Source organism: Enhydra lutris, unplaced genomic scaffold, assembly GCF_002288905.1.
Source record: "Enhydra lutris kenyoni isolate GAN:26980312 unplaced genomic scaffold, ASM228890v2 scaffoldscaffold12, whole genome shotgun sequence".
NCBI classification, from domain to species: Eukaryota; Metazoa; Chordata; class Mammalia; order Carnivora; family Mustelidae; genus Enhydra; species Enhydra lutris.
This window is the reverse complement of record NW_019154096.1, coordinates 71,858,713-71,872,337: the sequence shown is the minus strand read 5'-3', so window position 1 is coordinate 71,872,337 and position 13,625 is coordinate 71,858,713. Positions and strand designations below refer to the sequence as shown.

Below are 13,625 nucleotides of genomic sequence, written 5' to 3'. Positions count from 1 at the left end.
CTGAAGGGACACAGACCCAGAAGCAGGGCCATTTAGTGGCACTGGGACCATGGCAGGAGGCTGCCAGGCAGAAACCATGAAGGAGACACAGCCATTGCTGAAAATATCTGGCTTCTCCCAGTCTCTTGTCCTTCAAACCCCTGCCACTCCTTCTCATGGTCTGGACCTGGCCAGAAGCAAACTGTTGAGGGAGATGGGATGGGACTTGCAGAAGAGAAGGGGGGATGCACATGGGAATGAATGCATTTGTTCCTCTCCTCCAAAGCCTCCGCTGGGCTGCCTTCCCATCTTCCCACCAGCCTCTCTCCCTCCCATTTTATCCTGTACAGAGCATCAGTCCTCTGCTGGAAGGATTTCCCTAGGCCCATGTCTGATTCTAAGGTGATTGTTAGACTAAATTTACCTACCTTTTTGTCTGCACAGTATCAAGGATGCTCTATCACTCTTCCAAAGACACTGGATAACCCATTGTGGTGGACGCACTTCAGGATGCCCCCTTGTATAATCCTCTTCCCTTGAGTGTGGGTGGAACATGTGACTCAATTCTAGTCCAGAGAATATGGCTAAGGTGATAGGATGTCACTCCTAAGTTACCTTACAAGCTACAAGACTCTGTCTTAGCAGACTAGCATCAAAGAGACTGTCCTATGGGCATTGAAGGATAAAGAGCCATGCTTTGAAATGTCTATAGAGAGAGATGGCCGGCAGGGAATTTGGGGGTTACTGGGGCCTAGATGCTCTTCTCCCAACAGCCAGTAAGCAACCAGGCCCTCAGTTATGTAGCTGCAAGAAAATAAATCTGCCAACTCCATGAACTTGGACATGGGTTCTCCCCAGTCATGCCTTCAGATGAGAACACAGCTCTGCTGCCCCTAGACTGTAGACTTGGGAGACCCTGAACAGGAGACCCGGCAAAGCTACCTGAACTCCCAACCTGCAACAAATGTGAAATAATAAATGTATGTTGTTTCAAGCCTGAATTTATGGGACTTTGCTACACTGCAATAGAAAACTAATCCACAAAGTGGGAAGAAAGGCTCTCTAACTCACTTTCTCTAAACTACTGAGCTCCATTTAAAAAGGCGGATGGTCTGCAAGTCACTCTCTACCTTGTAATTGTTCCCTTCCCTCCCTGTCCTCCGCAAAACTGCAGGGACAGAGGTCAGTGTGTCCTGGTCAGCAGGTAGAAAAGCATCATGAAAAGGGGAGTGCTTGGTACTCCCAGTTGGAGAATGTTGTCAGCTGCTGACACTCCCATCACAGTGCTCCTGCGAAGGCAATAAGTTAGGGCTGGCCTCCAGGTGCTCTGAGGTGAAGGATGGTGAACAGACTCAGGTCTGGTATTTTCCATCCACATATGATACAAAGATGGTGCTCGGGTCTGAAAGTCTCCCTAGAACTCCTGTGTTGAATCTCAACCCCCAAAGCTGATGGTTTTAGGATGCGGGGCTTTTGTGAGGTGATTAGGTCACAAGGACACCACTCTAACCCTTACAAAGTAGCCTCAGAGAGTCCCCTAGTCCCTTCCACCCTCCAAGGACCCAGCAAGAAGATGGTTGTCTCTGAACTAGGAAGCGAGTCCTCTCCAGAACCTACCCTGAATATGCCAGCATCTTGATCTTGGACACCCCGCTTCCAGAACTGTGAGTGATAAATATCTGTTGTTTATAAGTTCCCCTACCTGTGGTACACTGTGACAGCAGCCCGACTGAGACAGTGGGCAAAAGTTCTACTAAGACCATGGCCAGCTAGGAAAGTCAGCTGAAGGCTTGAGTGGTCCCTTCAATGTCATTTTATTTTCTTTTATGCAGACTGGTGGAAGAAGGAAAAATCCCATAGATCCTTCTGGAAATTGTCAAGATGTTGGGAAGATGAATGAAAAACTTGCATAGATTGGGATGCCCACAGTTTGGACTTTCAGGGCCTAAAAGATAAAACAAAACAAAGCAAATAGGGCTTTTAGGATAAACACAATTGCCCTCTTGAGGAGGGATGAGGGAGAGAGAGGACTTCACAGTTGTGTATGGCAGTCATTCCCAACTCTGGCTGCACATGAGAACCACCTGAGGAAAGTCTTTAAAACAAACTCTAAAAAATTTAAGTATAACATAAATACAATAGAGTACGCACTTCTTAAGGGTCCGGCTTGGTGAATTTTCACTAATGAGTCTTCCTGGGTGACCACAGTAAAGAACATTTCAGACACCTCAGAAATCCTCTTTATATTCTCTCCCAGCCAATATCCTAGCCACCCTGCTCCCACCTCCACAAGGGAAATTGTTATTTTGGCTTCTGACATCACAGAGAATAGCTTGGGAAGCTTTAAACACCACCAATGCTTGGGCCGTACGGTGGCCTATCTGGTCTAAGGAGCTGGATGGGGCTCAGGGCTGTAGAGCATGCAAAGGGCCCAGTGTTCTGATGTGCAGTCAGGACTGGGAACAATTCCCTGGCTTAAAGCCGAGTCCCATTCCCTACAGGACAGCAAGGGAGGACCCCGGATATTCTGGAATTCCTAGGTTCCTTCTAGGACTACAGCCAGGCTCCCTGGCCATCTTTGGATTTCACCTGTCAGGACCTGGGCCAGGTAGGGAATCACCTGGATGTTGGTGTGGCCACTGAGGCAGGTAGGTCAGGCCACGGATCTTGGTGCACATCCCAGGCCATGTGTAGGTGACAGTGGAGGTGGAGGGGACAGATAACACTCCACCAGGTCTCTGCTCCTCCAGCACAGTACCCTTTGACGTTTATAAAATGGATCTGGCATTATAGTGAGAGTTTTCAATGTCCCTCAGCTTTTCATTCAAGTTCTCACTCTAGCGTGATATGGAGCTGTGATTATCTTTTAGAAAGTGAGCAAGCGTCCCCTGGAGATCTCTGGAGACGTAAAGCCAGGGATCCCCAACAAGGGGTGGAGGAGAGAAAGAGCACAAAGGATATTAAGGAGAAAAGTCAAAGACAGACACTCACATGGCTTTTGCAGGATGGCTTGGCGAACCCAAACTTCTGGGTGATCTGGTTGGTCCTGAACTCTTGCCACTTGCCATCCACCAGGGTCTGGGCTCTGATCTCGTACTTCACCAAGCGCTCCGTTCTCAGGCTAACGGGGCCGTGCTCATAGAGCAAGGATGGGAACCCCAAGTCAGTGTGCTTTACTCTCTGCAAAAAGGGTGATCCACCTTAGGCGGAACTGAAAGTGGGGTGACCCAGAGTTAGCGACACCTGGTTCATTGGCTCTCCCGCATAATGTGTGCCCAGAGCAAAGGGGTATTCCCCCCCAGGGCTCCATTTCCTGAGAGCTCCTGCTGCTGAGTCAGCTAGTAGCAGAGCCCTCACTCTGCAAAACTACTGACTCACAGACTGGGCTTTGGTGAACCCAGAAAAATGCCTTTAAGTCAAGCTGTACTGAATTGGAAGGTCTTCACGATTGCTTGGCCTGAATTTAAAAACCAACATAGTATTCACATGAGCATTTCAACGGGTGTTGTTACAGAATTCATCTCTCCCATCCAGTAAAATCCATTATGTAGGGAAGTGCCTGAGTCACTGAAGACCAAGAACTGACGCAAGAAAGAGATGTGACTCACTCAAAGGTATGCGATGGGGGGTGGCAAAGCTGGGGCTAAAAACTCCCTTTTCTTCACTCACGCATCTGTCCATTTATCCATTCGTGATACAAACATATCTTCCCTGCATTCCAGGTACTATGATTAGTAGTGATAAGAAAAAGATGAATGAGATATGGTTTTCCCAGGAGCTTGATGTCTTAGAGACTTATGAAGCAAATCCTAAGTGGAACACAGCAGTCCCTGGTCATGGTTGTCATGATCAATGTCATCATCGTCATCACAGAGCGCTTTATGGGTCAGGCCCCGTTCCAGTGGCCTTTGTACAAATTAACACAGTAATACTGCCCACAGCCAAGTGTGGTAGGTCCTCTTACCTTCTCCATCTTAAAGCTCAGGATGCTGGACATAGGAGGTTCGTCGGCTTGCCAAGGTCACACAGCTCGCCATGCAGCTTGACTTTGACTCTCTGATCTTCAGCACAGTGCTCTTCCAGAAGTCTACCAGGAGCACTGAGGCAAAGCCATCTGCCTTCCTGACTTCACCAGTGTCCTGTCCACCACCCTGCTCTGACTCTCTCAACAAGACAATTCCCTCTTCCCTTGTGGGCACTGTGTGTTACCTCCACCAAAGAGGGGCCATCAATAAAGGATCACCCACCATGTACAAACTGATGATGCACTGAGCCCTGAAAGTGGAGTCAGAATCTAGAATTTAACCCCAGCTTTGTCAATAGAGGCCATTCGAATATGAAGACTTTCAGTTTGGAAATCTCCCATCGATTAAACAGGCCAACGATAGCAAGCTCCCAAGGTTGTACAAATCAAATCATGTTGTAGAAACATGATTAATATCAGGTTTACAACACATTCCATGGTCATTATTAATGAGTGATTAATCAATTATTATTGATTTAGTATGAATTGAATAATGATTTAATATGAATCTAAAAGACCGTTTCAGAGACACACCTTTCCTGGGCTCTGTCCTTCTTACCTGCATGTAAAAACTATAAGAGGTAGTATCATGTTTGATTCCCTTTATCTCAAAGAAGAATCCATATACGGCAATCATTTCTGAATGAGTTGTATACTCCTAAATTGGGAAGGATAAACAACAAGAGGAGCGGGGAAGAAATCTTCAGTGTTCAATGGCATGAGGACACAGTAAAAAAATTCTAGCTAAAACAAAAATGACTAATTTGACTGCTGGTTTAAAACACAACAGCAATTTTAGCCTAGGAAGAGCCAAATTGTAGTGACTTCACAAATCCCTCGGGTTAGCACTCAGTGACATATTAATTGCTATGTGTGTCCTCTAGTGGGGTGAAGAATGCATTAGGCATGTTCTTAGATGTTCAGGGGCTTGCAGACCTTTGGAATAAAGCATCTGCTCCAATTTAATGGGCCTAAAAGACACTCCATACTCATGGTATTGTGAGGTGTCCTGACCCCTGAGGTCAGCAGTCTGTCTACTTAGGCAGGTCTCTGCAAGCAAAGGGGGAGACCCGGCCCATCCAGTGCTGACCCAGAGGGGAGTTTCTGATGATAGATTCAGAGCCTCAAGTCCCTGGAACACAAAATCTTTTGAGATCACTACTGGGGAGGCTTTAGAAAATCAGAGAGCAGCAATTTCTTGGAGAACCGTACCTATCCCAGGTAGCCCAAGATAGAATGCAGTCCCTGGCCTTGCATACTCCCTTAGGGACTGAGCACCCAGATGCCTTGCTGCCAAGCTCCCTAACCCCTGATGCTTGGATGTGGGGGAGGGACCCATCAAAATATCCACCCAGAATAGGTTCCCCCTTGCAACTATAAACACGGCTTGGAGTGGAATTTCTCATTGAGCCATTGGCAAGTCTTGATGTTTGTGGAGAAGAGAATGACCAATTCATCCCAGTTTGTCCAAGCCTTTCCTGGTTTTAGAACAGAAAGTTCTGCATCCCAGGGAAACTCCTCCATTCCTGGAAAACTAGGACAGTTTGGTCCCCCTCAAGGAGAAATTCTGGATGTGCACACCATGTCAATGAATGGCCTGTCCCAGGACCCTGACTTGTGAATTTCATTTCCTAGGGTGTGGTGAACATGTAGGAGGAGACACGACAATTTCCTTTTCTGTCCTGGTCTTGCTAAGGGAGGGAAGAAGCAATTATACAGAAGTTCTTAACCAAGTGTGGAAGGGGACAGTCCTTCCCCTCGCTTGGGCCCAGTGGTCTGTACCTGATTAAAGAGCAGCCCGAATCTCATAGCCTGGGTGGCGAGATCTTTCACGTGGACCATGTCACCTCCATTCTCCAGCTGAAAGAGAAGCCCACGGGCTACCTGGACACCAGCGCCTCTCACCATCTGCACGTTGGTTCGCTGACCCCACAACACCGACCATGCTTGAAAAAGAGTTCTGTCTCTGGATCCCACACTTGGCCACCCAGCCAGGCTGCAGGATTTGTTGAAGCCTACCCTGTGCCAGGTCCTGTCTCAATGCTTTGAGAAGATGCCAAGATGAGAATGGGAAACATGCCTGAGCAGTCTCCCCAGGGAAATCAAATGTGTACATAAATAGCCTGATCACTCGTAGAGGATGATGGTGGCCATAAAGTCAAAAGCATGATCCCGCACGGCAGCATGCATGACACTGGCAGCAGGGGGCAAAAGGAAGGAGGTGGGCTGGGTCAGAAGAACAGAAAGGGTGGGGTGCAGGGGGGACTTCCTGAGGTGTCCAGCCCCAGGGACAGTCTCCCGCCTCAACTCTGCTGTTAGAGCCTAGATCTGAGTTATGTCCAGAGACGCTCGGTTCCATGGAGTCATTATCTGCTGTGCTGGGGCACTGGGCACTGTGGTTTGCACATGACAATAGGTGTTTGTTGGGCTGAATTGAGTTTTAACCAGTGACTCATAAATCCTCAGAACTCAAACACTGCCCTACTTCATCCCTAAAAATGCATGATTAGAAACACAAGAAGGACAACAGTTTGCGTGGACAATTCACAAAGGGGGACATGCCACATAGAAAAAATATTCATATTTACTAGTAATAAAAGAAATGCATAGAGAAAAACGAGATTTCATTGTTCACTTCTCAATTAACAAAAGTGATCCAAAATAAAAATGCCCCACATTGCTGAACATGTACAAAGGGAAGTAAGCTCATTCATTCCCGGAGAAAGAGTAATTTGGTCCTAAATTTTTAATATGTATCAAGAACAAAAATGAATGTTCCTTTTTGGGCCAGTATTTTCTATTCTTAAGATCGCCTGTAAGAAAATAATTCTGGGGTGCCTGGGTGGCTCAGGTCACGATCCCAGGGTCCTAGGATCAAGCCTGCATTGGGCTCCCTGCTCAAGCAGGAAACCTGCTTTCCCTCTCCCCCTCCCCCTGCTTGTATTCCCCTCTCTTGCTGTCACTCTCTCTAATAAATATAATCTTTTATAATAATAATAAAAAAGAAACAATTCTAAGTATGGTAAAATAAACTATCATGTGCAAATACGTTTCTCATACAGTCATTTATAGTAGTTAACAATTAGGAACACCACAAATTTTCCACTCTAAAGGAAAGGCAAAGTAGCATTGTTTAGAGCCAATGTTCTTGGTGGAAGAGTTTACAGCCAATAAACACAATGAGATCTTAGCAGGCGCTGTCTCTGGGCGATGGGTCTGAGGATGTGTCTTTTCTTTCAATTTCTCTGCATTTAAAAAATTCCCAATAGCAAGCACATGTTACATGAGGGTCTCGGGAGTTTGGTCCAGAGGGCCATAGAGCCAGTGTTCCCGGACCCCATCTCATGCTCTGGGTCAATAGCGCGCATGCGTGGGGTGCCTGGGTTCCGAGCCTGGGGTCCCCTCCCCATCTAGCCCTCCAGGCTTGGCTTTACCCACTGCCCCAGAGGAGGAGCAAAAACCATTTCGACCTCAATAGCCCAGGGGTTTCAGATGCAAAACACATCTCCAGAAAAAGCCAAGTCAGAAAAGCAATAAATTTCAATAATTATTTCCTTGCTGAGCTGGAAACTCACTGCGTGGTAATGGTTGGCTGTAACTCGCATCAACCAGGACTCCGGGAAGAAATTAATGTGCCTTAACTCCTCCAGATTTTTGCCTTGGAAGAAACACAAAGAGAGCATTTTTATAGTATATTCATCACAGACTGGCAGAAGTCTAATTTATGGAGAAAGGAGGAAGTTGAGGGTTGAAGACTGGAGGGTCTAACCAGGGTCCCGGCGATCATAAGGTGCGTGGAGCCCAAATGGGATGGCACCGAGCATTTTCCTCCAGTGTTCACAGCCCCCTGGCCAAAATCCTGCCCTAGTAGGGCAGGTTGGGGTCTGATCGTTGGTGTCTTTGGGGTGTCTAGAAGCAACTTGGACAGAACTAGCTGGGGTCCACCAACTATCCCTGAGTTTTAGAGTTATCCATCATATCTAGATAATGTCCTTTCATTTGCAAAGTTCTCCCGGGGGCCACCTGGGCAGCCCCAAACACATTCCCTACTAGCTTCTGCCTCTTTCCAAGTCAGAGAGGCCTCTGCCAGGCCCAGCACAAGAGGCTGAGAAAGCCAGGCATGGAGCACAGACTCACAGGCTTCCCCCCAGCTGCTTGACCTGGAGGGGATGCTACTCTAAGAGGCGGCGCACGTGGCTAGAGGGCACTCACGCAGCCCTTGGCAGCTGCACACGCTTTAGCAATCCGTAGGGCCCTTCACCCACTATCATATTTCATGGAAGCTCTGACTATCCCCCACTTTACAGACAAGGACACTGAGACCAGAAAGGTACGTTACTTTCCCAAAGTCACACAGCTTGAAAGTGACAATGCCATCGCTCAGCCTATTCCTTCAACAATGCCTACTGGGTCTTTCCCAGGAGGGGCTGAGGGGTGGGGCGAGTCCCCAGCAGCTTCCCAGGAGGCTTACCTTTGATGATGCCATGCAGGCGAAGGCAAAGGAAGAGGGGCACCAAGCTCTGTCCTGCGTCCTGATCCAGAAAGGAATGCTTCTTGGGGAAGCTTAGCAGAGGGGAACAAGAGACTGTCATCAGACTGCTTTCTGGAACTGGTGAGGGGGAGTGGGAGTCAGGAGTAGACGGGGCTTGGTTCTCTCTGGATGGGTGAGGGGTGTGGAAGCAGAGGGCAGCTGAGGCAGCCTGGGCGAGGGTTGACCCCAGAGGTTGTAATGAGGCACTGGTTCTAGTCCCCTTGTCATCCCCCACCGAGCCACGCACCTGGCAGGTGCACAGAACATACCCAGGAAGTGACTGACAATAACGAGTTACTGTATAGAGGATTTTGAGATACATTTTTGAGATACACTTGGGTCTCCATCTGAGATACACTTGGGTCTCACAAACCTTTTGTGAGCCAGAGAGGGCACGTGTCTTCGGCTCCATTTCACAGATGAAAAACAAAGACTCAGTGAGGACTTGAACCTGGGACTTCAGGTTCCTCCTCTACACAGGCTGCCTTTTCAATAGTGGCCAATGTAGACCCTTTAAAAGTGCTTGCTCGGGCACCTGGGTGGCTCAGTCATTAAGTGTCTGCCTTTGGCTCAGATCATGATCCCAGGGTCCTGGGATCCAGCCCCACATTGGATCCCTTGCTCAATGGGAAACCTGCTTCTCCCTTTCCCACTCCCCCTATTTGTGTTCCCTCTCTCTCTCTGTCTCTCAGTCAAATAAGTAAATAAATAAAAAATTTTAAAAGTATTTTCTGGAAGGATTAAAAAGAAGGAATGTGGGTAACGAGTTCTAGTAGCTGTTTCCCAATCAGACCTTCAGTGGTTACTGCCCATATTAAACTCCAGTTAATTTCCACACGTGGCTGAGGTCAGGGCTGGGTTGAGATCAGATTCCCTTTGAGAACACGCATACACGTAGACACACACCCACCACTCTTGTTTTGAAACAACTCGTTTCGTGAAAGGGTCACTTTTCACCAATGGAGACCATGGGGGTAATTTTTCCAAGTCCCTTTGGAAATGCAAAGTCATTCCTTCAAGGCAAATCCGTATGACACCAGCCAAGGGCTCTTGTAGATTATTTTTCCATGAATCAAGAGGGATGTCCAAATCGCACCCTGTCTCAGCCAGACTGAACGCACCATTGGCCCGTGTCCTGCCTCTGCTGGGGGTGCCCGCCAGCCTGCCGAGGACCATTTGCTTTCAAATGGGAATTCTTGGGACTCTCCGTGTGAGTGGTCCCAGGAGAGAGTGTAAGGATGCTGAGGCATTGTGGAAGGAGAGAGGGGCACAGCAACAAATGAGTTGATTCAATCCAATGATTATTAATTAGAATCCGCTGGGTGCCAGTCTCCAGGAGCGGACAGGTCAGGCATGCGTAAAGGACGGCTGATACTTACAGGAACGCAGTGCTAGTGATCCCGGCACCAGCCCTCCATTCCCCGGGACAGGTGGAGCTGGGCTAGTGTGGGCCATACCACGGCCCAAGAACACGGTATCTTAGCCAGACAAATAACACTCGTTTGCCTCTCTCTCACCATTTAACCAAGGAACGAACTCCGTGCTATAACGTGGGGTGCAGGTGCCAAGGAGGGAAGAAGGGGCCGGGCTGGCACAGTCCCTCTCGTTCCCTGTCAAGCTGAGTGCTCTGGGGAATGAGCATGCACCCTTGGCAAGGGTTCCCACAGCCCGGCACTGCCTAGAGTGAGAACCTGCTGGAGCTGTGGGTTAAAGACAGTTTCAGCCCAAAAGGGAAAGGACAGTAAGAGGACAGCACTTCAGTGACTCGGAAGCCCCCAGGCACCAACTCTGCAGCTTTGTGGGAAGGAAGCCAAGACCCCTGAGTCTCCCTGGGGCAGGTGCTCAGACCTTAGAGCCCATCAGCCAAGAGCTCTCCGGAGAGACCACCTCTCTCCGAGGATTCGGGGAAGAGCTCTGTTGAGATACGTGATTGGACTTTAAGATCCCTTTGGGTCACAGGGACGGGGCATTGGTGGCGGCCAAATTGCGAGGTCATGAGTCTGCTCATCCGTTGTCCAGCCATGCTTTGGTGAGGTGCCAGTCCCAAGCCAGCTGGCCATCAGCCACGGGACTGAGCCTCCCTGAGCTCGAATCCCCTTCTCTGTCCTGTAGGGACAACAGCCATGGGTGATGGTGCTGGGCACAGTACACCAGCGAGGACTCCCCATCTTGTGACCACCACCACTGTCCTCTTGTCCCTGGGAAAGGGACTTAGAGTCAAGCTGGCTAAGTGTGTGGACTTTGTGATCACTGCCACCCTGTAAATGGCCCAAGCCCAGGGCCACCTCCAAGGAAGAAAGTAGTGGCCTCTGCTGATCTTCTAAAATCTGAAAGCACGAGCATCGGGGGACTGTGGTCCAACACCTTGAACGAGTCAGTAGAGCCCTGCCCCTGGAGCCCAGCGAGGTCCACTGTCACAAAGCCAGGACTCTCTGAGGCCTCCTGAGGACAGCCTGGGGCATTTCCCCCCTCTCCTTGCTCCTTTCAGCTGTCCGGAGACGGAGGCTTCGACTGTCTCGGGCTCAACCATGAGCGCATTCACCCCACTTCAAACAAAGTGAGAAAATGCTGACGCTAAGTCGGGGGCCTCTTTGCGTGGCTCTGCTGGTGAGATCGAGCGCTGGCGTGGGCCCCCTGGCACTCGGTGCCATGTCTGTGCCAAGATCTCTCTGGGTTTAGCACCGACTTTTCTGGGGCAAACTTCAGGCCATGGTGTCTGCCTCCTCAAGTTCTTCAAGAAACGCTTGGGTCATGACCCCTTCGGGGAGGACAGTTCCTAGGCCCTGAGACTGAAAGACACACCCAGGTTGGCTCTGGGTCCTGCTTTCAAGGGCCCCGGGGACAAATCCCCCACAGACTTCCTGAAAGGCAGTGCCTGGGACAAGTGCCCCTCTGACTGTCCCAGGTTGTTATTTTAGAGCTGCCCTTCGCCACAGCCTCCTCAATTCCCCCATCCTGTCATATGTTGGTCATTTGCCCTTCCTGTGAGCATCTGACTCAGAGCCCCAGTACCCCAGGGCTTGATTGTAGTCTTAAAATATACCCTTCAGAATTCTGACCCATGGTACTCCATGGACAAGCCTCGGGGACTTTATGCTAGGAGAAATAAGCCCAACACAAAAGAATGAACACTGCCATTCCACGTAGGCGAGGTCCCCAGGGTAGTGGGATTCACAGAGACAGAAGCGGAGTGGTGGGTTCGCTGGGGCAGGGGGCTGGCTAGCTGCTACTGTTGAATGGACGTAGGGCTTCCGTTTGGAAAGATAAAAACATTCTGGAGATGGAAGGAGGTGATGGTCGCACAATAGTGTGAATGTGTTTATTTATTGCCACTGAACTGAACACCCCCAAATAGTTAAAATGGTCAATTTTATGTTCTGCATGTTTTACCATAATAAAAAAGAATGAGGGTTAAAATATCACTCCATTTCTATGAGCAATCCATGAAGTAATAGTTTACATTTTAAGGTGAAGTTTGAAGAAAAAAGTTACACACTTTGGGGCAATAACTCACAATGAGAAAGGAACACGGCTTTTTTCAAAATGGAACTCGGTATAGAACTGGCCACCTTCAGCCAGCCGGGAGCCAGGACCCGGTCCTCTTGGCTCCCAACCCCACAGCCCAGTACATGAAAATGATTCTGAGTGCTGCCACCACCGCCATCACCTAGTAGACGCCCCTGACCAATGAACTTGCCTCTGTCCCGATATGCTAATGTCCATGCAGAAGGTCAGGTCCTCGCCAGAAGTCTCCCAGCCAGTTCACAGCAGGGGCGGGAGCCAGCCCCCGAGCTGCCATCTGCTAATGTACATCTTATTTACTGAATGTATGGTCTGGGTCTGCTTCTGAGGTGGGAAATGCCACAAGGACGGGGCTTGGTGTCTGTTTTTGCTCTCCTCCTCTCGGTGGTTCCTGCAGGGCCGGGCGCTCCGTGGGCTTGCAGTATGTTGAGTGAATGAATTGGATGAGGAATTGGTCCCACCGACCTGGCAGCTTCCATCCTCCCATCCCTTCCCTCCACTCGCCCACAGAGTCTCCTCGAGGAGGGCCAGCTGTCCCCGTCCCCAGCGCGCACACGCGCACACGGGTGCACGCAGACGAGGCTATTACGTGCTGATTTTCCTGTGCTCATGGGAGTCCCACCTGCTGCCGTTGACGGCTTATCTGCCAGGCCAAGTCCTGGCAGACATTCATTGAGACCCTGTTCCACGTCATCTTGACAACGAAGTCGGTCCTGACTGTAAGGGCCTGGTTGGCCAGAGGGAGTCATTTTGTGTTTCTGTAGTGAACTTAGATTGACCCTATGCACTAAACTTAGATTGACCCCGCCCCTCCCAGAGGAACTTACTTCCAAAGCCTAGATACAAGGGCGGGTCAGGCCAGGTGAAGACATCCAATCAGTGGGGCACGCATATATCTACTAGGGTAAATTGAAATTCAATTGGCCACCCGTGTGTTACCTAGCAGTTTTTTTCTGTGTGTGGCAGACTTAGTGTGACTGTGCAGTGTTCTCTGTGTATTGCAATCTCACTGGCTACCTGTGGATAGCCCGGCTAAAGGGCCTCTATAAAAGTACGTCTGTGAGGCTGGGAGGGGTCGCCTCTTTGCAAGAGACGGCCCTGACCGGTCAGTTTGATTCTCGATGCTTGGCGCGAAATAAAGCTTTGCTTGACCTTCGCTTTGTATCAGTCTCGCTCCTTTGATTACAGACCCTAACACTGACCTTTGCCCCAAGGCAGAAGTGGGTCCAGAAATAATGGTCATTTACTCTGCCCTTTGTAAGGACTCTTGAGTCACACACTTCTCACCCCTGAGACCCCTGCCACATCTCTAATCTTGCCAAAGATGATGCACTGGGGCTACCCGGTTTGGGTGGAAAGCCAAGAAGCCACAGGAGGGAAGTGAAAACTTAGCAAGGCATAGGGATCAATGATATTTAGAGACTTTGAAAACAAAGGAGCTTCAGCATCCAGAGAGCCAAACTCTAGGGGAGCAGGGGCAGCGTGGTCAGAGCAAGAGAAGAAATAAAAAAGGGCAAGAAACACCAAAGTCCAACGATGAGAAACCCTGTTGCCCCCAGATATATCCAC

General features: G+C 49.4%; 1 protein-coding gene across 2 annotated transcripts in view; it reads right to left on the bottom strand.

Annotated features, from left to right (window-relative positions):
* Positions 1-1,809: 1,809 nt before the first annotated feature.
* LOC111145277 (BTB domain containing 16) overlaps positions 1,810-13,625 on the bottom strand; it is a 42,338-nt gene continuing 30,522 nt past the window's right edge. For both annotated transcript variants that reach the window (XM_022500107.1, XM_022500108.1), the window contains exons 10-15: positions 8,475-8,566; positions 7,579-7,661; positions 5,786-5,863; positions 4,563-4,661; positions 2,971-3,159; positions 1,810-1,924 (exon numbers count right to left, since the gene is read on the bottom strand). In XM_022500107.1, the coding sequence (XP_022355815.1) occupies positions 1,856-1,924; positions 2,971-3,159; positions 4,563-4,661; positions 5,786-5,863; positions 7,579-7,661; positions 8,475-8,566 (610 nt within the window). In that variant the 3' untranslated portion in view covers positions 1,810-1,855. The remainder of the gene's footprint in view (positions 1,925-2,970; positions 3,160-4,562; positions 4,662-5,785; positions 5,864-7,578; positions 7,662-8,474; positions 8,567-13,625) is intronic.